Consider the following 26757-nt stretch of genomic DNA (forward strand, 5'->3'; position numbering starts at 1 on the left):
CCTTTGGCTGTGGCTCTTCATTTGAACATGGTGGGTCTGTTTGTTTTCTATTAATCTAATACACTTGGAAATTATTTGCCATGCAGAAAACTGTTTCTCATCAAAACAGTGACTAGACTGATATGATTTTGAACACAATAGTGTTTAATAAATAGAATATGGGCAGGAAACAGGGGAAGTTTCACCTTTTTTAAATATTTTATCTTCATCTCTATTAGGGCCAAAACTACTAATAGGCTTAACCTTGATTAAGTGATTATTTAAATAATTGTCAATTAATTTAGTAATCAATTAATTAACTCTACAATACAGACTCAAAAAGGCCATTTGATGAAACAACACAGTAAGAGTAGTAATTCAGCCAAAATGATACAAAAACAAACATTTATGATAAGAAATAAAACTTTGTAAATATGCTTTACCAAAAACTCTTCTAGTGGCATAGTTTAACTTCACCTGCTTCAAATTCTGTTTTAAAAATGGAATTTGTTTCTTTGCATATTTTGATGCATTTCTAACATTGCATAAAAAAGGCTTAAATTAAAGACACCGTTAATCACGCCTTTAGGCAAATGACTTGTGATGACAGGTGGCAGGTCCCTCCTGCATATAAATACACCCCCATCACAGTCATTATTCAGTTCGATGGCCGCTCTTCACCGAGCCAAGCTGAACAGCGGGGCTGTAAAAGGTGTTGTAACTCGTTCCTCTCCTTCAGGAAACAGTAGTTATATGCATAAACGTTCCCTTTCAGTCGATTCACTCGGTACAACACAGAGTATGGGACATATACACACGCCCCATGGAGCAGCCATCAAACCTGAGACAAATACACTGAGTTAGTTTGAAACCTCCAATCCAACCCAGTAGAAAGAACAGAGTGAGCCACAAAAGGGACTGTCACATCCAGACGATAAAACCAAACAAAAGTGTGTGGTGAAGACCAGCTGGCTGCAGCACAGGGACCCCTCTGAAAAGGCCCCAGGATGCCGCTACACCCCTTTTTGAATGTGCTTTCACACCATGAGGTAAGGGGAGGCCCTTGCTGTTGTAAGCAAGAGAAATAGCCTCCACGACCCAATGAGAGAGTCTCTGTCGGGACAGAGCCTTGCCTCTAGCTGGACTGGCAAAACACACAAACAACTGATCACACAGTCGCACATTCTGAGTGCGATTGATGTAAAGACGCAGTGCACATACTGGGCACAGCAAATGCAGCCTTCCTTGCTCTTCAGAAGCAAAAGGAGGGGGATAAAACTAGAAAGTTCAATGGTCATTGTGCTGTAATCCAAAGGAATCACCTTAGGGAGTTACGCAGCATTTGGTCTTAAGGTGACCTTTAAACCATCAGCTGAAAACTGAACACAAGAAGGGTGCACCGAAAGTGCATGCAGGTCCCCAACCCGTTATGTAGTCGCCAAAGCAAGAAACAGAGCTGTCTTGTATGATAGAAATTTCAAATCAACCAACTCAAGGTGCTCAAGTGGAGTGCTACAAAGAGCATTCAAGACTACAACGAGATCCCAGGAAGGAACATTAGATTTTATCCCTGGTCTCAGTCTACAGACCCCTTTTAAGAAACACACAGCTAGGGTATGAGCACCTGATGTCCCTTCATCAAGGCCAATATGACAAGCAAAGATGGAAGCCAAATAAACTTTAATTGTGGAGAAAGACAGACCTTTATCCACCAACTCCTGTAGGAATGTCAAAACATCCACAACGGAGCACTGGAAGGGGGAAATGTTTTTGCTGTGACACCACTGTTCAAAAACACGCCTATATAGGCCTATAAACCCCAAGAGGAAGCTGCTTTGGAACTCTGAATGGTTGCAACCACATCTAAAGGAAAGCCTCTAGCTAACAAGCTGGATCTCTCAGCAGGTAGGCATACAACATCCACAATTCTGGGTGTGGATGAAATACTTCCCCCACTTCCTGTGAGAGGAGATCCCAGCAGGTGGGGGGGGGGGGGGTTTCAAGGCTTCGCTACCAGCAAGCTGATTATTTCCATATACCATGACTTTGCTGGCCATCGATTCTGGCCACCAGAATCAAGGACACGCCCCATAGTCTCTCCAGCACTGGCAGAATCATTTCCACTGGGGGAAATGCATACAGAAGCAATTTGGACCATGGGTGAGCTAGGGCATCCACTCCCAGTGGAGCTCTGTGATCCATTATGCAAAAGAATAGGGGACAGTGGGTGTTAGCTTTGGTGGCAGAGTTCCACTGAAGCTTTGCTGAACTGTTGCCAAATCTACACAACCACAGATGGATGCCCACTCCCTCACCAGTGTGCCTCCCCTGGACAGCAGATCCGCCTCCAAATTCAGGTGGCTATTAGGAGGCATCTGAGTTCCTAGCTTGGACAAGCACATAGCTTGATAAGTTCGAAGCATGGTGGCCGAGCTCAGGGCACGAGCAGTGGTTGCTTGAGTGCGATAGGTCTTCTCCAACTGGGTTGCGAAAAACCTGCATTGTTTTGAGGGCAGGGTGGCAGAGCCGCCCACACCCTGGTTGTATGATGGCGCCAGGTAAGCTGCCAAGGACGCCTCCACTAGTGGTAAATTAACCAGACCCGTTTTGTCGGCACCCTCCAGGTCCACGTACTGCCCGTAGCCAGGCACTGTAACACGTGTGGACAACGGTTTGTTCCAGGACGATGTTAGCTCCGAGACAAAATCTGGGTACACGGGCAGGTGGTTTTTAACCGCAGCCGGCTCTGTCAGAAGGTAGAATCCAGTGAACTGGGACACCTTTTGAGGAGCAGGAGGAGAGGTGGGCCACTCGACGTCTAACTTATTAGCTGCACGCCGGCAAAGGGATAAGATGATATGTCGTCCTGACCCACCGGAGAGGCGGCGGCAGCAGACAGACACTGGACCGTGGAAAAGTCGTCGTCATCATCTTACAAAAGACTTTGACCTACCAGGCCGATGTCTACCACCGTTTTGGTTAACCCCTCCACATACTCCATATGGTCTGACCAGCTGGAAGCGGGGGCTACCCAGCTGGAAGTGGAAGCTTTGGCCCCGTCGACCTCATCAGACTTGGACGAAAACGGATTTCTAGACTTGGAGAGCATGGGGTCTTGTGAAACGGTAGCCTCTCCCAGCACTTTCTGCACAAACTTGACCCGCCGTTCAAGTGTGGATTGCCGAAGCTGGCTACAAAAAGCACAAGCGTCCGGCTACGACAATGCTCTTCTTGCTTGGACAATTCCAAGGCAGACGGGGCATGCTTCGTGCTGGTCTTTTTCGTGAAGCCGCACTCCTGAGGACAGCGGCGAATGGAAGATTTCCGCTTCGCCATTTTTTGCTTCATGCTCATCTTGAACCACAAAACCAAAGAGAATAAAAATAGACAAATGAGAAAATACAACTAGCTCTCAGCGGCCAGACACACTAACCAGCAGGCAGCAGTAGCTAATACCAACAGGAGCAGTTAAGCTAGTTTTGGAAAAATAAGAGCAATGCTAGCTAGCAGCAGCTAGAAAGCACCGGTTGGAAATTAGTTGTTCTCAGCGAGGTGAAGAGCGTAAGAACTGAATAATGACTGTGATGGGGGCGTATTTATATGCAGGCAGGGTCTGCCACCCGTCATCACATGTCATTTGCCTAAAGGCGTAATTAAAGGTGTCTTCAGTTAGGCCACGCGGGGGCGTGATATCCCATACTCTATGTGTAGTACCAAGTGAATCAACTGAAAGGGAACTGATTAATTATCAGAATAATCAATATGTGCAGTTCTAATCTCTGAAAATCTATTGCTCATATGTTTAAAATAAAATGTGATGCAATCATTTTTTCTTCATTTATTATTCGTGAACTGATGTTATTTTGACTTTATGAAGACATATGCATTAAATCACTGAGTACACTCCATTTAAGAAAGTACAGAAATGGGTCAGGATGTGTTTCCATCTATAATCTGAATGTGAGAGAAATATATGGACTATATTTTCTCTGGAAACCCTGAATTTCCAGATGTCAGAGGCAAAGAGGAAGATGAGATGGCAGAAAAAAGGAGACAGTTTCCTGTCAGGTGGAACCGATATTGTGTCTCTTGTCTGTCTGTGATACTGTGTTGGAAAACAAAGGCACGGCCGTGCAGTATGATTAAAATAAAAAATAAATAAATAAAAAGACCAACTGTTAAAGTGGAAGGCTTGAAGTCACAAAATCAGTCATTCGGTGGGCTTCATCTGTGGTGAAGTTAAACAGCCCCCTTTCCTGCCCTGCCTGCCCATGGCAGTACATATTGAATAGCTAGAGCAGCCCCCTCATCTGGATGCAGAAGCAGAACTGCAGCAATAATGAATAGATCCTTTGTTTCACTTGCCCTTTATTAACTGGTTGATAAAGCAGTGTACTTCTCTCCATTACTCTTCATCACAAGGAGTTACCACCACCCAGGAGGTTCGTTTACAGGGTTAGCGAACCTCCTGGGTTTGATAACCCTATAAGCGAACCTGGGTTAGTGAACCCTGAATCAGAATCAGATTGTATCCTGATTCTGATACAATGGCCTTGTATCAGAATCAAGAAAGAAAAAGACTTCTCCTGATTCTGATACAAGGCCATTGTATCAGAATCAGGAGAAGTCTTTTTCTTTCCATATGATTATGTGAATACAAGTGTATTTGTAAAGTGTGGGGCGTGGGGGGGACATAGGCTTTAACAGTCACTCTGCATCACATGATGGGCTGAAAGCCACAAACTATCTGCGGTTACAGCTTAAGTAAGATTGGGTCCAAAGGAGGGAGGCAAACTTTGGAGACAGAATTAGTGCTAAAACATTTCTATCTGAACACTAAGGTGGACTGAGTATGAAACTAAATGCAAAAGCTCAGATTCTTCAATGCTGGTTTTCATCACCCAATGTGCTGAAATCCTTTTAATGAATGAATAATGAATGCAGTTAATAGCTTACAGCTGTTTGCCTGACTCACTGGAAAAACAAGGATTACATAACGGAGAAGGAAGATGAAGAAAGCTGACAGAGCTACTCACTCTGATCAGGGTGAAGATGTCGTCCATGTATGGCCGGATGTGAATCTTCACAAAGGACACAACCATTCCCATCTGCTGGAAGAGGAACTGCAGGAGAAGAGAGTAAAACATTACACCTGATCAGATAGAAAGAGAAAAAAAAAGTGTTTTTAACTATCCGATCTTCCGCTTACCTCTCGGATGCTGGCGTCGCAAACGCGGATGACGTTGAGGAACGTGGGCATGACCTGTGGCAGGAACTGGACGCACTTGAGGCCCAGCGACTTGAAGATGAAGGTGACTGCCTGAACGACCATGGTGTGGTGGTTGGACAGCGAGGGGTCTCTGAGGATCCGCATCAAAGTGACGATGGCCACCGCCGGGTAGAACTCGTCCAGGGGCAGGTTGCCCATGTTCACCAGCATTTCACTGGTGCTGTAGTCCGCTGGAGGAACAGAGCAATCGAGAGACTCAGGCTCCGGCAACTAATCAAGAGCTTAGATTTATGGCCCGAGCCTCAAGTAAATAATTCTGGCCAGAATTTAGGGTCAGGTTGGAGCTCATGCTTCTGTGGCTTGTTTAATAAGCCTGCAATCCATCCAGCACAGAGAAAACCAAACAGAAGTTAAGGTAGTCCTTAACAGAAGTTAACTTAACAGGAGTTAAGGTATCTAGCTAGATAACTAGCCCTCTTTTTTATAGTCTAAAAAGAGGGCTAGATAGTTCAACCTGTTCAGAAAATAAAGTAAGTAAGCAGGGTGCAGAAGTGAATCAGACAGTACCAACACAGCGCAGGCGGCTCCGCCCTGACCCGCTGCACCTGCAGCAGAGATCAGATCCCACTAATCACACATCCCAGATGATTTGACCTTTTCTCATCCTGCGGTTACAACAAGCAACAAAATGGAGCTAGATGATGTTAAAATAGAAATGGGATGAAAGCGGTAAATTCTTAATTGAAATAGTATATTTGATTTACTTTGGGCTCATGGCTTTAATTACAGTTAATCAACTGAGTTGGATCAGGTTAAGACACAATGCCTATGGGCTCTGGTCAGGATGTGTTTTTACGCCCGATTTAAACTCTACAATTAATAGACATATCCCAAAATATTACCAAATGATAAATTCCACCAATGATCTCTTTGTGCTTCCATCATTCAGTGATGTCATATTTCTTGAGATAACTGAATGTATCCATTTTTTTTGGGATCATAAAAACAGATCATCATTGTTCAGAAATATCTTCAGACCATCAGAGTTTTACAAGACTTCTTAGAGTTATATTCAACAGTACATCTCTGTCTCTGGACACTTTCAGTCAAAATAAAGTAGCTTTTCTATTCACCATTTTATTATTCCAAACTTAAGCCAATAAAAACAAACAGATGTGTAAAGATGCTTAAATATCTCAGCTCACTAAGAAGACACAGACCACCCTAGAAAGGGAACATGGTTGTAATAATTTAGCTTTCATCTAGATAGGAAAAATGAATTGTTCCAGCGCCATAATAACGCACATAAAACAGCCCTGTGACCCAGCAAGAAGGCAGCATTTCATTGCTTTTATGATTGTTGTGTCCCGTTTTGATGTGAAAAGTGTAATTTGAAGTCAGGTGATGCAACGAATATATCCAGGCTCTTCTCGCATTCAGAAGTGAGCTATCATGCCCCAGACGGTGACCCTGACAAGCCCGCCAAGAGATATACAACCTCCAGTTCTGGTCTCAGTCCATTTAGTTCAAGAACAAACTGGGAAAACCATTACTGTGCAGTCCAAGGTCATACTTGGAGTGGATGAGAGAAGAGGAGGCCTGGTATGGTTTCGAATGGCAAAAAGACAGATGGGACGTTTTTACCGTTGATACCGTGAATTTTCAAGATATCATACATGATGGGCTTTTCGTGAAAGCAGAAAATTTCCAGTCAAATCCTCTGGAAGAACCATGAGAAGTTTGGCTGTTATTTACAAGCTAAACCAGTCTAACCAGTTTCTGCAGTTAGATATTTATTCCACACAGATTGATGTAAAGAGTAGTAAAGCCTGTTGGAGGCCATGCTTGCTTAGTTACACCATCAAACAATAACAGCACATTACCCTGCAAATCTATCTATACTCCGTTTTTCACACTGTTTTATCACAACCACAAACTTCATTGGATTTTATTTAAATCTTTCATGACCTGATGATGGATGACTTTCAAAATCTCCTAAAAAGTTGACACCAGAAGCTAAATCAGATTAAATGTCTGATTTAGCTGATTGCAGTTGTACCATGCAGTTGACATTTTTTAATAATTGATGAAACAGTCCTCCATGACACATTTAAAGGTTTTTATGTTGCTTTCCAACCCACTAAACATCTCTATAACTTTCCCACTGACCTTTCTTGGCATTCATGATACTGTTTGTGCTTTAATGCAGTGGTCCCCAACCCCCGGTCCCAGTGGCGCAAAAAGTGGGACCAATTGGTACAGGGCCGCGCAAGAAATGATTAAATATTTCCATTTTATGATTTATTTGAATCTGGAGGATCTTTTATTTTGAAAATCCTTTAACCAGATTCTCTCAGTTACTTGCGCGCCAACACTGAGCCCACAAGCAGCAAAATGAGTAAGAAACGGATCAGATGTCTTTGGAAAGTTTCTTTGCAAAGGGGAAAAGGCCCAGAGAAGAGACAGGAGGATGGATTTATCCCGGACCGGTAGGTGAGTCCCACATTACAAGTCCGCTCTGCATAACATGAGGCGACCGGCTGCCAATGAGGCAATGAAGCTTCAAACTGCTTCGCCACGTAGAGACCAAGCAAGCTGTGGATATAAGCAACACTTCGGGTGTCATTGTCTCCCATCACTCCCAGATGGGACCGTTTCGTTGCAGAGAAACAAGCTCAGGGCTCCCGTTAGTCATTATCGTGAGTTAAAATTATCACAAAAGTAAAATGCTCGTTTTTGTGGCGCATCTGTATCTTATTTTGAAGGGATATGTAAACGTTACCATAGCGACCAGAGTCAGAGAGCATTTGGGCAGTGGTCGAGAGGAGATGAGTAGAGCTTGTGAGTCTTAAGTCTGGTTTAGACGGCAACATTTAAGGATTGTCGGCCGATTCTCCAAACCTCTGTGATCACAGAGCTGATAAAAGTACAACAGGATCGATCGGTTCGTGTGTCCAAAGCAGGATATACACACCACACAAACCGATTCCAGTCAAAAACATCGTGATTCCAGAAGAAAATCCACAAAACCCCCAACAGAGCATACGGGAATTTAGAATAACCAAGCACGGATGACGATGTAGAAGCAATAGTGACAGTTTGTGGAGTCACTTTAAGAGATAAAAGACGAAACAAAAAGAAAAGGCGGTGGATAAAAGACGACGGGAGCAGGGCTCTATTTGCTGCACTATGATTTGGAGGTGACTATGTTTTTTCATAGTTAACATTTTTAACTGAATAAACAAACATATATAATAACGACCTTTATGATATGTGGAAATAATAAACATTTCTACATATCATCTCCGATATCCACCAGACTCATTGTTGCGCGATATGTGAGCTGTTTGGGATTCCCCTCTGTTCTTACATCACCGCGCTTTCTGATTGGCTACCTGTCACTTCAGCAGGTTGTATTCTTGTTCCTAGTCAGGGTAAACCCCACAGGCTGCGATAAAAAGGCCAAGACAACCTAAGTTAGGTATATTCAGTATTCAGGATTTAGCGGGAACACCAACATGCAGAAGCCTTATCTGACGGTTCCACCCCGCACCCCCGGGCCGCAGCAAAATTTTCCAAGTCTTGACCGGTCCGTGGTAATAAAAAGGTTGGGGACCACTGCTTTAATGTTCTCTAACAAAACACTCAAGACTTCACAGAACGGCTAGATTGATATTGGGATTAAATTACACACAGATTGAATTATTAATCGCTGTGCTAAAGAAAATACTTAATGTTGTTTCGCAGTACTTGAGTTAAGGGGGCTATGTAGATTTTTTGACTTTTTTCTTTTTTTTACAAAAGTACAAGGATTTTTTTAAACATGTAAAAAATATAATCTGCTTTATAATTATACAGGAAAAACTATTTAGTGGTGTCCTATCACAAAATAAGTAAATAAAATAGGTTGTTGAATGTCATAATGTGGGAACGTTTAAGACAGAGGTGTCCAAAGTGTGGCGCGGGGGCCATTTGTCCCCTTGAAATTATTTTTGTTGGGCCCCTGATCCACAAGGCAAGAGTGGTAAAGATTTCACCAACAGTAAAGAAAACAATTTATGACCCAAAAAATGTTTATCTGTTTTCGTTTTAACAAGACAACAGTCTTAAGTCATTTTTATGTTTTGGATCATTAATTATATACAGATTTTATAGAAATGTTTATATTGAGTAGGAAAACTGAGGGGGAAAAAATCACAATGGACATTTTTTTCCCTCATTTTAATTAATTGAATTCTGTGGCGAAAAAGTTTGGACACCTCTGATTTAAGGGGTGTGAATACTTTTGCAAAGCACGTTAAGAACAAATCCTACGGTACCAATCAGCAGTGTTGTGGTCAAGACCACCTAACCCGAGACCAAGACAAGACCAAGACCAGAGTGTATCGAGACCGAGACAAGACCAAGACTTTTAGGGTCCGAGACCAAGTCAAGACCAAGACTGAGGAAAGTCGAGACCGAGTCAAGACCAAGACCAACACCCCGCGCTATATGACACAATAAAATGTGAAATATGATCAAAATTGCTTCTCAAACTGATCTGAAAGATCCGTATTCCCATAAAAGACCTAGATATTAAATACTTGATAAATTTTACCAATATTAAAAGCAGAACAAACTATTTGTTCTGCTTTGCTTCCATCTCTGTGCTACAATCCGCGGTGGTCTGATGCTATCCCTAAAAAGATAACGCCCTGGGCCTTTACCTATTTTGCTCATGTCATAAACCACCACTCTCTGTACCATTAAACATAGCAATTAAGGCAATGCCCTGACGGTAAATAATGCTCAACTATGAACACTGACCAAGGAGCACAAGCAAGAAGTAACCATGCACAAGGCGCTCATCGTGACTGTTCTCACCCTCTCTCCCACTACATGAAGCCAGGCAGTCTGACACCATGGCACACATTACAGCTGCCACTTTGAATAAAAACAATCAAAGAGCAATGTGCATGCTCTGCATGCTCTTTCATTCTTGTGTTTTATTTATTTGTTAATTAAAAAAATATCAATGTACATAATTAAATAATGATAGCTACTGCAGTGTATGCAGAGCATTACAAGAATTTGTTCTTGAAAAGAGTGTTCTATCAGGTCAGCATACGCTGTCAGATCGTCATACGCTTCGAACGTACTCACGGCTATATCTGTCAGACACGTCATTACCATATCATTTTACTTAATTAGCAACATATAATCATGACGTAGATCATCATACACCTTATTAACACTTGTATGGCATCCTGACTTAGTTGTTAAGTAGGTTAATGAGTTTTACACGGGCGTGTATTATAGTTGACTGAAGCTGCACCTTGCTTTACATACACTTTGAAACCACGACAACGCATGTATTATCTATATAGTTATCATTGAAAACAATTTAATGACTTATTTTCATCATAACCTGTTGCGTATGGTGAACTGACAACTCCTCTGACTGTCGGACTTCTTAATGCGCACACGCAGGCATGGTACTCACTGCATGTATGCTATTCTGACAGCATACGGTAATCTGATAGAACAATGGTGTTCTGTCAGATCAGCATACATTGTCAGATAGTCATAGCTTAGCTCAGACATGTATACGCTGTCATTACCATTTTATTTAATCAGCAACATAGAATCATGACCATCATACACTTTGTTATTAACATGTGTATGTCATACTAACTTAGCGGTCAGGTAGGTTAATGAGTTTTACATGGGCATGTGTTGTAGTTGACTGCAGCTGCAGCTAGACTCTGCTTTAAATACACTTTGAAACCACGACAACGCATGTATATCTATCTAGTTATCATATATCATATTATAAAAAATTTAATGACTTATTTTCGTCATAACTTGTTGCCTCTGCTGAACTGACAACTCCACTGACGGTCGGACTTCTTAATGCGCATGCGCGGGCATGGTACTCACTGCATGTATGCTATCCTGACAGCGTATGGCCATCTGATAGAACAACGGCTCTCAGCGACACTCCAGTCCTATCTAATAAGTAAAGAGACGAGCAGATTAATTGTACTGTTCCTGAATGTCGCATCACTATATTACAGACTTTTGGACACAGCATTGTCCCATATATGCGACAAGTCAGTCAACACCTCCGCACAATAATTCAGCACAGTGAGTGACAACTTTTTTACATAACAAATAACGTGTCTCAAAGCTAGCAGTAGGTTCAGCTAGCTTTGCTAACATCACGTCAACGGAGCTTACCTTTCTTTGAGCTACTTTTCTAAATGACGAAAAAAGTTAGACGTTGTCCCCACCGTCTGTGAAAGTGAAGCCTGCTGACTTAGCTGTGGCCATCGGATTTCTTATCATTTATGCAGCGCTATTCCATTACTGACGATTAGACAGACATCGTCTGCCGCTCAGAGAAAACAACTGCGCATGTCTCAGAGCGCCGCGTGCGAGTGAAGGGAGGGGAGGGGAGTAACAGAAACACGTTATTGGTTGGATTTTAATCGGTGCGTTTTGCATCCAGTGAAAACAAAGATGTCAACAAATAAAGTGGATAGTACGCTGTACGTTTAGTGATATTTTCACAGTTGCGGTCTCAACTGGTCTTGAAATAAAATGCCGAGTCCTCAGCGCCCGAGACCGAGACCATCAAAAAATGACTGATGACCGATCTCGAGTACTACAACACTGCCGATCAGCATGTTGGATCACCAAAATAAACTGTTAATGACCTGCTGGTGTTCAGGCTGAGCCATTTTTGTCTGACAGGACAGTGAAAGATAGAAGTTATTGTCACTGACTGATAAAAAGATTAACTCTTTTCGAACTTGTTCACTCAGGGGAAGCAAGAGACTTTCACTGTTAAACTGGGGGAGATAAAGTAGGAATGGGATTGAATTTAAATCAATAAAGATTTAAACAAATTACAAATCTTTTAGCCTTTCAGAGTCAGGATTATGAGTGTCCAATAACGGTTTCCTGTCTTGACCGTGAAGATAAACATCCCCTCAGTGTTATTTCTAATGACGTGCAGATTTATAAGATGAGTCATGGGATATCTGCAAGCAAGTGTGTTTGGACAGATAAGATTCTAATGGTTTATATAAGATACATTAAGCAATTCACATGACTAAAACCATAAGCAGTCCCCTCCAGGTTTAACATTGGACTGCAGTAGGTCTGGCCTGACTAATGAATAACTGCTTTATTGCAAACATACATCGTCGTAGGGCCTAATCAATCATCTCTGCGGTTCAGTCCTACAGAAATTGTTTCGTCTTTAAAAAACCAGCTGGAGGAAAATGAGAAAAAACTTCGTTTTACTCAGGACTTTAATTTTGAGTCCTGCTCTGCGATATTTTCCATAAGTCAAACCTGACAAATTATCTTTTAATGACATCATCTTGTAACAAATCCCCGTCTAAACGAAAGATTGTACGCGCTCAAGAGTGTTCTTTGAATTATTTTTATGAAAATTTAGAAATAAGTATGACTGTTGCCTTTCATAATCAAAACTAGAAAGAACGATTTGAATGAAATAAAAGAAAACCATCTGACATGTCAGCCTAAGGATGCAGCTGGGAGTGGCATGCTACATTTAATAACCAAAAATCAGCTGTTCCACTGGAATCACTGCATTAGTTCTGTCACTCTTTCATTTTTTTACAATTTAACAACCACACATAAAATCTACAGCACAGTCTCTGAATCAAAACAAAGGGGATATTTCAATAATTGTCCAACGAAAAGTCCACAATTAGGCATTCAAAAATAAGGATCCGTGTGCATACAAAAAAAAAAAAAAAAAAAAAAATCGACGTTGGGGCCCAACAGTCTTTGTTCAAAAAAAGCAATAAAGAAAAATATGGAAACGTCTCACCGGGTCGGCGATTGTATACCCGGGCGGTCTCCTTCGTCAGGCTTGGAGCGTCCTTCGCCCAAGTCTCTCCAGGTATCGGGTCCGGTCCTTGCCCCGTGTGGCTTTTATCTTGCATCCAGAAGTCTTTTTAATTCCTTCGGCAGTGGATCAAGCTTAGCTTTTCCTCTAACAATCCAGGAAGTATGTTTCTCCAGGCTAATCTCTGGAGCTCCACCGGTCCGACATTCGGCGTCTTCTCACACCGTGCTGCCACACCCACCTCTGTCAAACCCGTGTGTCTCTTTTTTTTTTATAAGTTCGGGTAAAAGTTGTGACCCAGATATTTTTTACTCCGTGGACTTTTACAAACAAAATACAAGACATCCTTGTGAATATACCAATACAAAAAAATTATTTGCATTTTATTAATCTATGTTTTATTCTCTGTGGTTAATGTTTTTTTTACAGGATACTTTATTTTATTGTGATGTCACAATCTAATCAAATACTTCTGTAGTGATTTTACACCACAGATCATAAACAAGCAGAAATGTCTTGAAAATCCTTGAATTAAATGGCTGGGTTTAAATTCACCTGAGGTGAAGTAACCCAATATTGCTGGAATCCCATCAGAATCCAACGCTATTCAAGAGGAACAAAGCTTGTAAACACACTTATATGTGGTGAAAGATGAGTGGGTCTCAGATCATTAATAAAAAAAACTGTATCTACAAGACAACCTTAGCACAAATATAAATGTAGTTTTATTTAATAAAACTATAATTTAACCAACCTAGTGTGTGTGTGTGTGTGTGTGTGTGTGTATATATATATATATATATATATATATATATATATATATATATATATAGCTACATCCACCACAATAGAGGCCGTTGTGGTGGATGTAGCAATATCAAGTGATTACAACATCAGGAAAAAGGAGCACGAGAAACTGGAGAAATACCAGGGCGGAACTGGAAAAGACCTGGAAGGTGAAGACCATAGTAGTGCCTGTGGTCATCGGGGCCCTCGGGGCAGTCACCCCCAAACTGTAGCAGTGGCTAAAACAGATCCCAGGAACAACATCAGACATTTCAGTCCAGAAATGTGCAGTTCTAGGCACAGCCAAGATACTGCGCAGAACCCTCAAGCTCCAAGCCTCTGGTAGAGGACCCAAGCTCAGAGGATAAAGAGGATAAAAGAGACCACCCGCAGAGGGTTAGAAGGGGATTTTTAAAAAAATATATATACACAGACACACACACACACACACATATATATGCACCATATGCCGGCTCAGACATCGCCCAGTCAAACAAGGTCTGCGTCAGGTGCGAGGGAAACAGAGCACCTTGATGAAAAATGGCCTACTGGAACAAGATGGAAATGGGCGAGAGGTGAAAACATGGATCTGTTGGAATGCAACTACTCAAGTAACCCTATTCAGAGAGGCTACATGCAAAGAATGCAGAAGGAATGGTTAGATCAACATTCGCAGTCAACACTAAATGCCAAACAACTAGTAGCTCAGTGTTCCAACATCCACAAACGGCAACTGCTATCACAACTTGAACAAAATATATACATTGACGAAATACAAACACAATGCTATGGCAAGGGGGAGCCAGGATGCCAGGTTAGAGGGGAGTTAACTCCAACTCCCCATCCGGAGATTGGGTATGCAGGCACAATAATGAACGAACCATCAAAACTGAACAAGGCAGCAACTGACCTGAGAGATAGAATGAACACCAGACAACACCGACGCCAATTACAACGGCTGAGTGTAGTACCATCAGAAAGTCTCACTGAAGATGTGAATGCAGCATTGAGAACGATCCCTACCAACACCATACAACTCAGCATCAGTGATCCTGGAGATGCTTGGCTATAAGAGCAACCATGAGATCCAATACCCACCATGGAAAAGACGATTAGAGGCTAAAATCAAGGTAACAAGGAGGGAAGTGAGCCAACTGTCAGAGCTCCAAAGAGGTGCGATGAAAAGATCAGTACCCAAGAAGTACAGCCAGATGCCCATGTCTGAAGCCCTCGAAACTGCCAAACAAAGACTCCAAGCCTCAGCCAGCCAGCTAAAGAGATACACGAGAGAGAATGAAGCCAGGAGGATTAACCGGTTCTTCTCCACCCAACCAGCTAAAGTGTACTCTCAATGGCAGGGTAACAACAACAGAGCAGACCCACAAAGGCTGGAGACCAAAAAATACTGGAAAGGCATATGGGAAAGGGAGGCGTCCCACAACAGCAATGCACAATGGCTAATCTCTTTACGAGAAGACCACAGCAACCTCCCTGAGCAAGCCCCGGTAACTATCACAATGGCAGGCATTGAAGAAAGAGTCTCAGGTATGAAAAACTGGACAGCACCAAGACTTGACATGATCCATGCCTACTGGCTGAAGAAACTCACTGCCCTCCACGAGCGACTGGCAGCTCAAATTAACCAGCTTCTACAAAATGGGACTCACCCTGAATGGTTAACTGAAGGACGCACAATCTTGATCCAGAAGGATCCCTCAAAGGGGTCAGTCCCATCCAACTACCAGCCAATAACCTGTCTCTCTACAACATGGAAGCTCATGTCAGGCATCATAGCGGCTAAGTGGGCACATGGATAAATACATGAGCACGGCACAGAAGGGCATCGGCATAAATAGCAGAGGAGCCAAACACCAACTCCTTGTAGACCACACAGTCGGCCGAGACTGCAAAACCCGACACACCAACCTGTGCATGGCTTGGATTGATTATAAGAAAGCCTATGACTTGATGCCACACACTTGGATCATTGAATGCTTAACAACATCAATAGGACTCTAAGAGCTTTCATTGCTAACTCGATGGGGCTGTGGAAAACCACCCTTGAAGCCAACTGCAAACCACTTGCACAAGTGTCCATCAAATGTGGCATATACCAAGGAATCGTGTGCTATCTAACACAACTATGAGGTTTATATATATACCTCATAGTTGTATTAGGGTGTGTTCACACTGCAGCCTGAAGTGACTCAATTCCAATTTTTTTGGCAATTCCAATTTTTTTGCCAGGGCCGTTCACACTGCCAGTAAATGCGACCTGTATGCGTTCTGCAGTGTAAACGGGCAAACGACCTGAAAGTGTCCCGCATGCGCAGTAGAGGGCGCAATAGCGTCAGCATTCTAAGTGTTCTGCCAACCGCCATAAAAAGAAGAAGTGCTCAGTGTTTGCGGAAGTAAACATGGAGGCTTACGGTGGAGCTTAGCTTACATATTTGAAGTTGTTATCCGGCCGGAGCAACATATTAACAACTTAATCCTCATATATTCCGTCATGGTTGTTGTTTTTCTTCCCACTTGCGTGTATCAGGACGCAGAATAGTGAGATTTATTGAGAAACAGTGACGTTCAGTTCGGATGAATGCGACCTGGACGTTGGGTCGCATTTGAATCGGATACGTATCGGATATGGGTCAGATTCGAAAAAGAATCCGACCTGTGCTGTTCACACTGCCATGAAAAGATCGGATACAGGTCGCATTATGTCAAAAAAAATCGTAATTGAGGCACTTCAGGCTGCAGTGTGAACGCACCCTTAGATAGTACACGATGGTAATTCAATGCTGAATTATAGTCAGAATGATTGAGGTCGACCACTGACAGTGGATCAACCATGAAACAATCATCCAATTCTAGCTAAGGAACAGAAGTTTAAAATGTGTCATTGTTGTTTTGTGGTTGAAATCTAATGAATTAAATGCCAATGTCTGATCAAAGTCTGATCAATGTTCCTCGCACCCCTTCCCCTCTTGCCCTCCTCATCGGAGCTCTGGGTGAGTAGACCTGTCACAATAACAAATTTTGCTGAGTAATTAATTGTCTAAAAAATTATTGCGATAAACGATAATATTGTTTCAAGACCTTTTGACACTGATTTAATGGAAATTACTAATAATGCATGCGATTTCCTGCCATAGATAGATGTACTTTATTTTCAAAAGAACACATAACATAAAAACTAAACATAAAGCCAAAGTGGAAATAAATACTGCATTCAACCAAAAGAGTACAGATTATAAAGTCTGTATACTATATTGCCCTTCAGTAATCACTAGATTTAAATAGAGAAGATGGGCACATCCGACTACCTGATACAATAGTTCGCATTACACCATTTTGTGCCCCTATTTTTCCCTTAAGACAATCTTAGAACGTTGGCCGATCTAAGGTTGCCACTTGCGATTTCGTAACCGTTTATCCTGCAATGTGTGGTATGTTACAGTGGATAGTCATGGCCGCTCCGATCTAAATCAGGGGTTTTCCCTGACTGGGAGCATCAGGTAGCCAATCAGAAAGCACGGATTCCTCTCCGTGCTTTCTGAGGGGAAATTACGAGGGGAATCCCAAATAGCTGACACAGCGCAAACCGAAGTCCAGCAACATCAGAGATGATATGTGGAAACAAAGAATATAGAAATGAAAAGGAGAGGAGTTGGAGCTAAATTGCTACCGCAGTTGATAAACCCGGTAAGTTTTCAACTGTTCTTCGTTAACGTGACATAAATAGGTTATAATGATTTTCATTCAGTCAGGAGTTTAAGCTGACACTAGCCACATGCATTGCAGGTAGATTCTAGTAAAGCATTGATTAATGCCTGATTTTAAAATTAGTTAACTGGACTTGTTGCCACTATTTTGTGCCCATGTGGCTGGAGACCACACGATCGAACCTGATCGAACCGTTATACCTAGGATTTCTGTCGGCTAATGTGTGGTCTCTCAGGTTTTGAAAATGGGCTCTCAGGTTTTGAAAATGGGCCGACAATCGGCCGACAACTCGTGTATTGCGCACTGGACATTACACAAATGAGGAAGGGAGGGTCAGTGGAGAGCACCGGAGTTGAGCCTTTTTTCATTCAGTGTCATCAACAGAAAGAAAAAAGGCAGGAAGAGACGATAAAGCCGATAATTAAAATGAGGTCGATAGGTTCAATTTATCGTGTGATTTAAATGATTTATTGTTTATCGCGACAGGCGTGAAAGCATTTTATTACTGAGTGGGGGTTAATCACGTTTTAAATTAAGCACTGTTGAGGATAATGGGTTGTACTCTTGGTACGTTGTACATTTTGTTATTTGTCCATAAAAATTCTTACTGACTGTGCGTGATAAATTGACACAAAAATATCTACAACTTACTACAAGGAGTGGAGCAGTTCACCCCCACTATTTACATGAGTGGGTTGTTCCAAACATACAGCCACTTCGCTGTTGGCTTGTTTGCAAAATATGTTAATTCAATGTTGAATTATGATCACAAAAGTTGAATTTATGGTTAATTTTGACGACTGATGGTGGATAAACCATCAAACAATCATCCAATAATAGCCAATTAACTAATGTAGAAAAAATGTCATTGAATCAATGTTGTTTTGTGGTCGAATTCTAATGATTGAAATGCCAATGTATAATCCAGTGTTTTTCAACACTGGTCTGCCAGGCATACTACCCTGCAAGTTTTAGGCATTTCCCTTATTCACCACATAATGATTTGATGGCTGATTAACAGGGTTTTGCTGAACTGAAAACATGCAAGTCTGTTTGTTTGTTTGTCTTTCCAAAACTATGGTGATGAACTCAAAAGAATATAAAGGGGGCCTTTCTATTCTTTTCAGTCAACAGTGATGTTAGACTTGTAAAAATCACATGGATGCAGTTTTTGTCCAGTTTTTCCATCTCATTGCTCAACTATGAACACTGACCTCAACTGAGGCAAGTGAGGCCTGCAATGATGAAGATGTTTTGTGACTTGCTGGATGAGTCGTCGCTGTGAAATTTGGACACGCCTGCCACTCCCAAGAGGTTTCACCACTGCTGCATGTCTTCTGCATTTGTGGATAACCGAGGTTCTCTGAAGTGCCAAAGCTTTAAAAATGGCTTCTTAACCCTTTCCACGATGATAGATGAAACTGACTTTCTTTCTACTTCATGTTGTCAGAAGAATTTTATTCAAGTGATTCTACCAGCCTGGAAGTAATCAGGTTTAAGATGTGGATTTAATCCATCTTTTAAACAAATGTGTTTGATCACAAATACGTAATTTACCAAAGTGAAAACTGCTTCTTCACACAAGTTGGTCTGGATAGTTTCTTCCCCCGTAATAAATGAAATTATAAGGGATGCACCGAGATATGTATAAAATTCACTACCATTTCGACACCTTGAAAAAAACATGACTTCACCACTGCTTCAGTTAAACTTCCCACTATGCAGCGCTATCATATGACCAAATAAATGGCACATGACCAGCCTCCTTTATACCTCTCTGAAACAAACACCCACATTAAATAATTACCGGTTATTAAAATTGTCCCAGTTTTATTTATCGGACCAATACCAATATCTTAAAACATAATTAGTATCGGCCGATACCGATCTTAGTCCCGATAAATTATAAAATTAGAAACTGTAACTTAAAAACTGATTGTCTTGTATTTAAATTACTTTGATAATTTGAAACTTTTAACAAATATGTAAAAATTAAAAAAAGAGAACTGAAGAAATGTGTAAGGGGGCAAATACTTTTTCACAGCATTGTAACATAATCACCTTGTGCAGATTTAATTTACAAAGCTTGAAAGAAGGAAATTTTTATTATTTTGCTTAAAATGTTATTACTATAATTATATTATTATAATTATTATATTGTATCATTACTGGTCAGGATGCCTCCTGGACGCCTCCCTGGTGAGGTGTTCCAGGCACGTCCCACAGGGAGGAGGCCCCGGGGAAGACCCAGGACACGCTGGAGGGACTATGTTTCTCGGTGGGCCTAGGAACGCCTTGGGGTTCCCCCGGAGGAGCTGGAACAAGTGACTGGGGAGAGGGAAGTCTGGGCCTCCCTTCTGAAGCTGCTGCCCCCATGACCCAACCCCGGATGAAGCGGAAGAAAATGAATGGATGGATGGATGTTATTACTATTTAATTAGAAGCTCATAATTGTGACAGCTTTATGTAGCTGTTACTACATAAATCCCATTTTCAGTAACTGAACTGGTTTAATTCAAACAATATTTCCAAGTGTAACAAAAACGTATCTATTTAAATCATAAATCACTTTTCTTGTTCTTTTTCTGTCAACCACTCGCTGTGGCACAACAACTAAAAGCAGTCCAAGAAGTACTAAGTTTTCTCAGGTGGTTAAAAAATATTCACCAGACTGGAGACATAGCAAAACATATATTCATGTGTCAGACAGTGGCTTGATTTGAGGTTGTTTTTTTTTGTTGTTGTTTTTTTTAATAGAAAAAAAAAAGAACCGTTTTCAGCTTTGAAATGAAAATCTGATACTGCTGTAAATTTCAAGAAAGGCTAATGAAAAGATAATATCACCCACAATGTGGCTCTTTGTGAGAAAAACACGTGTGGGTAACGTGGATGGGACCTACCCGAGTCCTGGTTAGACTTGGATTCGGAGAGGCTGACTGCAGAGGCATCCCGTGACTGATCGATCATGCCGATGTTCACTTTGTGCTTGTAGGGATCCAGAGCGCCGAGCAGACCCAGGACTCGGATGGCCTGTAGGGACGCATAGCAACCTTCTGGTGAATCACACTGCCCACTTCTGTGCCAGAATACCAGAACAGCATGTTTCTGAACATTAACCTTGAACCTTGCACTTGAGATATATAAAAAAAAAACAACTTTGTAAATATATTCTACACAAAATATATCAAGTGTCACAGGTTTAGCTTCATGCAGTTTAAATTCAGTTAAAAAAATATCCTACTAAGAAACTTCTGCTATAAATTATTAACTGGTTAGTCCAAAAAATAAACACATCAGCTGTAAACTGTATTAATAAGTCAAGCAAAAAGGCTGAGCTTTAGGTTCAACCCGTCAAAACTAGCTAAGTTAGCACCAACTCACTCGCTCTCTGGTTGCCTAGTAACAACCTGCTGAGTAACTCCCACAAAAGCAGTTTCAAGTTTTCATTCAAAACTGCTTAGAAATAAACACAGCATGGACTGAAAACTGTGGATAAAACAGGAAAGGCCATCAGTTTGATAGGATATTAGATTATTAAGACAAAAAAAAAATCAATAATTCTGGATGTAATTACAATTATCAATATTAACTCGTCTGAAAAGCTTATACCAAGGGTATAAGCTTGACGGTAAAAAAAAAAAAAAAAAAAGTGTAGTCTCTTAGGGGTGCATTCACTTTTGTTGCTGGCGGTTTAGACATTTAAAGCTGTATATAGTTATTTTGGGAGAAGAATAAATTTACACTGTTATATAAGCTGCACACAGACTACTTTTCATTGTGACAAAGTGTCATTTTATCATTGATCTCCCATGAAAAGATATACTTAAATATCTGGAAAATGTGTACTCATTTTTGATACACTGAATACAAAAGTCTACAGTGTATCCGCGGGTGGTCTCTTTCATCCTCTGAGCTCGGGTCCTCTACCAGAGGCCTGTGAGCTTGAAGATTCCTCCAGTATCTTGGCTGTGCCTAGAACTGCACATTTCTGGACTGAGACGTCTGATACTGTTCCTGGGATCTGTTTTAGCCACTGCTCCAGTTTGGGGGTTGTGCACCTACACCTTGGTGCACAACCAATAGGGATCCGAGTCCCTATTGAGGACTCAGATCCTCAATAGGGATCTGAGTCCCTATTGCTCTGGTGTTTAGGGCCTGTTCCTGTGCAGCCAGGATGAGGGCCTCTGTGCTGTCCTTGAGTCCAGCTTTTTCCAGCCATTGGTAGGATTTCCTTACATCAGCCACTTCAGTCATTTCTCGGTGGTACATCCCATGTAGGGGCTTGTCCTCCCATGATGGTACCTCCAGCACCTCATCCTCTGTCCCCCATTGTCTGAGACATTCGCTGAGCACATCGTCTGTTGAGGCTTTGTCCTTGATGTATTTATGGATCTTGGATGTTTCATCCTGGACAGTGGCTCTCACACTCACTAGTCCTCTGCCTCCTTCCTTGCGACTCGTGTACAGTCTCAGGGTGCTGGATTTGGGGTGGAACCCTCCATGCATGGTTAGTAGTTTCCGAGTCTTAACATCCGTGGTCTTTATCTCCTCCTTTGTGCCAGCTAATTATTCCTGCAGGGCATCTGATTACTGGAAAAGCATAGCTGTTCATTGCACAGATCTTGTTCTTGCTATTGAGCTGGCTTCTCAGGACTTGCCTTATTCATTGGAGGTATTTGGCTGTGGCACCTTTCCTTGTGACCTCATCGAGGTTGCCATTTGCTTGTGGTATTCCCAGGTACTTGTAACTGTCCTCAATGTCTGCTATTGTTCCTTCTGGGAGTGAGACCCCTTCTGTGTGGATGACCTTCCCTCTCTTTGTGACCATCCGACCACACTTCTCTAGTCCGAATGACATCCCAATGTCAGTGCTGTAGATCCTGGTGGTGTGGATCAGTGAGTTGATGTCTCGCTCGTTCTTGGCATACAGCATGATGTCATCCATGTAGACGAGGAGACTGATGGTGGCCCCATTCTTGAGTCGGTATCCGTAGCCAGTCTTGTTGATGATTTGGCTGAGGGGGTTCAGGCCTATGCAGAACAGCAGTGGGGACAGAGCATCTCCTTGGTATATGCCACATTTGATGGACACTTGTGCAAGTGGTTTGCAGTTGGCTTCAAGGGTGGTTTTCCACAACCCCATCGAGTTTGCAATGAAGGCTATTAAGAGTCCTATTGATGTTGTTAAGCATTCAATGATCCAAGTGTGTGGCATCGAGTCATAGGCTTTCTTATAATCAATCCAAGCCATGCACAGGTTGGTGTGTCGGGTTTTGCAGTCTCGGCCGACTGTGTGGTCTACAAGGAGTTGGTGATTGGCTCCTCTGCTATTTATGCCGATGCCCTTCTGTGCCGTGCTCATGTATTTATCCTTGCCAGCTTATCTTAGCCACTATGATGCCTGACATGAGCTTTCATGTTGTAGAGAGACAGGTTATTCATTCTTTCTCGTACATCTCTTTGGGCGGCTGGCCAAGGCTTGGAGCCTATTTTGTGGCAGTTTTGAGTGCTTCAAGCTGGGTACTGGTCTTTTCATCGCACCTCTTTGGAGTTCTGACCGTTGGTTCACTTCCCTCGTTACCTTGATTTTAGCCTCTAACCGTCTTTTCCATGGTGGGTATTGAATCTCATGGTTGCTCTTATAGCCAAGCATCTCCAGGATTACTGATGCTGAGTTGTATATTAGCTCATTGGTTTCCATTATGGTGTTGGTAGGGATCGTTCTCAATGCTGCATTCACATCTTCAATGAGACTTTCTGATGGTATTTCACTCAGCTGTTGTAATTGGCGTCGGGGTTGCCTGGTGTTCATTCTATCTTTCAGGTCAGTTGCTGCCTTGTTCAGTTTTGATGGTTCGTTCATTATTGTGCCTGCATACCCAATCTCTGGATGGGGAGTTGGAGTTAATTCCCCTCGTCAATCTCAAGTTGTGATAGCGGTTGGCATTTGCGGATGTTGGAACACTGAGCTACTAGTTGTTCGGCAGTTAGTGTTGACTGGGGATGTCGAAGTAACCATTCCTCCCACATTCTTTGCATGCAACCTCTCTGACTAGGGTGACTTGAGTAGTAGCAATCCAACAGATCTATGTTTTCACCTCTCGCCCACTTCCTTCCGTCTTGTTCCAGTAGCCCATTTTTCATTCGTCAGCACCTGACGCAGACCTTGTTTGGCCAGGCGACGTCTGAGCCGGCATATTGTGCATATCAATGTCTCTCATGGTATGAGGTAGGCAGTAGTGCAAAGAGTCTTGCCTAAGGACCCAGACTGGATAGCTCAATTTGATTATTGTATATTTGCCAGGAGACCTGGAATCGAATCCAGGTCTCCTGGGGGAAGGAGACTGCTTGGGGATATGGATATACATATACGTATATATGTATGGACGGATAGACAGATAGATGGATAGATAGATAGAAAATCGTAATGGCGAACCAACCAGACATTGTGGTGGTGGATAAACAACAGAGGAAAGCAGTTGTGGTGGATGTAGCAATACCAAGTGATTACAACGTCAGGATAAAGGAAAACGAGAAAATGTAGAAATACCAGGGCCTCAGAGAGGAACTGGAAAAGACCTGGAAGGTGAAGACCACAGTGGTGCTTGTGGTCATCGAGGCCATTGGGGCAGTCACCCCCAAACTGGAGCAATGGCTAAAACAGATCCCAGGAACAACATCAGACATCTCAGTCCAGAAATGTACAGTTCTAGGCACAGCCAAAATACTGTGCAGAACCCTCAAGCTCCCAGGTCTCTGGTAGAGGACCCAAGCTCAGAGGATTTGTGTGTGTGTGTGTGCGTGCGTGTGTGCGTGAGTGAGTGAGTGAGTGAGTGAGTGAGTGAGTGAGTGAGTGAGTGAGTGAGTGAAACCACCCGCGGAGGGTGAGAAGGGAATTTTTTATATTATACATATAGGCCTGTCGCGATAAACAAATTAATTAATCGTACGATAAATTAAACCTATCAACCTCATTTTAATTATCGGCTTTATTGTCTCTTCCTGCCTTTTTTTCTTTTTTTTCTTTCTGTTGACACTGAATGAAAAAAGGCTCAACTCCGGTGCTCTCCCTTCCTCATTTCTTTAGTGTAATGTCCAGCGCACACTACATGAGTTGTCGGCCGATTGTCGGCCCATTTTCAAAACCTGAGAGACACATTAGCCGACAGAGATCCTAGGTACAATGGTTCAATCGGGTTCAGCCGTGTGATGTCCAGCCACATGGGCACAAAATAATGGCTACAAGTCCAGTTAACTAATTTTAAAATCAGGCATTAATCAATGCTTTACTAGAATATACCTGTGATACATGTGGCTAGAGACAGCGTAAAGTCCTGACTGACTGAAAATCATTATAACCTATTTATGTCACGTTAACAAAGAACGGCTGAAAACTTACTGGGTTTATCAACTGCGGTAACAATTTGGCTCCAACTCCTCCCCTTGTCATTTCTACATTCTTTGCACGAAATGTTGAATAAACATTAATGTTGTTTCCACATATCATCTACAATGTCCGCTGGACATCGTGTCGCGCCATGTCAGCTATTTGGGATTCCCCTCCGTATTTTCCCCTCAGAAAGCAGGGGGAGAATCCGCGCTTTCTGATTGGCTATCTGTGACATTCAGCGTTAACGCTCCTGGTTGGGGAAAATCCCTGATTTAGATCGGAGCGGCCATGATGATCTAAATCACACCACAGGATGATCGCTTACGAAATCACCAGCGACAATCTTAGATCGGCCAACGTTCTAAGATTGTCGTAAGGGGAAAATATGGACAAAAAATCGTGTAGTGTGAATTACTGCATCAGGTAGTTGGATATGCCCATCTTCTCTATTTAAATCTAGTAATTACTGAAGGGCAATATAGTATACAGACCAGTGTTGTGGTACTCGAGATCGGTCTTGGTCTCGAGTCCGGTCTTAAGACCGTTTTCTGATGGTCTCGGTCTCGTCTCGGACTCGACCGCATTTGGTCTCGGTCTTGTCTCGGTCTCGGGCGCTGAGGACTCGGCATTTTATTTCAAGACCAGTCGAGACCGCAACTGTGAAAATATCACTAAACGTGCAGCATACTGTCCAGTTTATTTGTTAACATCTTTGTTTTCAGCAGATGCAAAACGCACCGATTAAAATCCAAGCAACTACCTGTTTCTGTTACTCCTCCCTCCTGCTCCCCTCCCCACCTTTCACTCGCGCGCGGCGCTACTCCCTCCTCCCTCCTCCCCCTTCCCACCTTTCACTCGCACGCGGCGCTCCAGGACATGCGCAGTGGTTTTCTCTCAGCGGCAGAAAATGTTTGTCTAATCGTCAGTAATATAATAGCACTGCATAAATAGTAAGAAATCCGATGGCCAGAGCTAACTCAGCAGCGCTTCGCTTTCAGAGACGATGGGGACAACGTCTAACTATTTTCGTCACTTAGAAAAGTAGCTCAAAGAAGGTAAGCTCCGTTAACGTGATGTTAGCAAAGCTAGCTGCAGAGACACATAAGCATTGTAATGAAAAAAAGTCACTCACTGTCTGAGTTATTGTGCGGAGATGTTGACTGTCTTGTCGCATATATGGGACAACGCTATGTCCAAAAGTCTGCAATATAGTGATGTGACATTCAGAAACAGTCGATTCTTCTCCACGGCACTTTACTTATAGATAGGACTGGAGTGTCACTCACTGAGAGCCGTTGTTCTATCAGATAGCCATACGCTGTCAGAATAGCATACATGCAGTGAGTACCATGCCTGCGCATGTGCATTAAGAAGTCCGACCGTCAGAGGAGTTGTCAGTTCACCACATGCAACAAGTTATGACGAAAATAAGTCATTAAATTGTTTTCAATGATAACTATATAGATATACATGTGTTGTCATGGTTTCAAAGTGTATTTAAAGCAGGTCTGGCTGCAGCTGGAGTCAGCTACAACACACGCCCGTGTAAAACTCACTTAACCGCTAAGTCAGGACGCCATACAACTGTTAATATCAAAGTGTATGACGATCTACGTCATGATTCTATGTTGCTAGCATCAGTGTTGTGTTCAAGACCACCTAACCCGAGACCAAGACAAGACCAAGACCAGAGTGTATCGAGACCGAGACAAGACCAAGACTTTTAGGGTCCGAGACCAAGTCAAGACCAAGACCGAGGAAAGTCGAGACCGAGTCAAGACCAAG

General features: G+C 42.4%; 1 protein-coding gene across 2 annotated transcripts in view; it reads right to left on the bottom strand.

Moving 5' to 3' along the window:
* Nucleotides 1-26757, bottom strand: part of mtor (mechanistic target of rapamycin kinase) — a 169998-nt gene that overhangs the window by 120112 nt on the left and 23129 nt on the right. For both annotated transcript variants that reach the window (XM_088006846.1, XM_088006845.1), the window contains exons 18-20: nt 20483-20612; nt 5189-5439; nt 5016-5102 (exon numbers count right to left, since the gene is read on the bottom strand). In XM_088006846.1, the coding sequence (XP_087862972.1) occupies nt 5016-5102; nt 5189-5439; nt 20483-20612 (468 nt within the window). The remainder of the gene's footprint in view (nt 1-5015; nt 5103-5188; nt 5440-20482; nt 20613-26757) is intronic.

The sequence above is a fragment of the Poecilia mexicana genome, unplaced genomic scaffold (genome assembly GCF_051168715.1).
Source record: "Poecilia mexicana isolate PSO_F unplaced genomic scaffold, ASM5116871v1 scaffold_7, whole genome shotgun sequence".
Taxonomy (NCBI): Eukaryota; Metazoa; Chordata; class Actinopteri; order Cyprinodontiformes; family Poeciliidae; genus Poecilia; species Poecilia mexicana.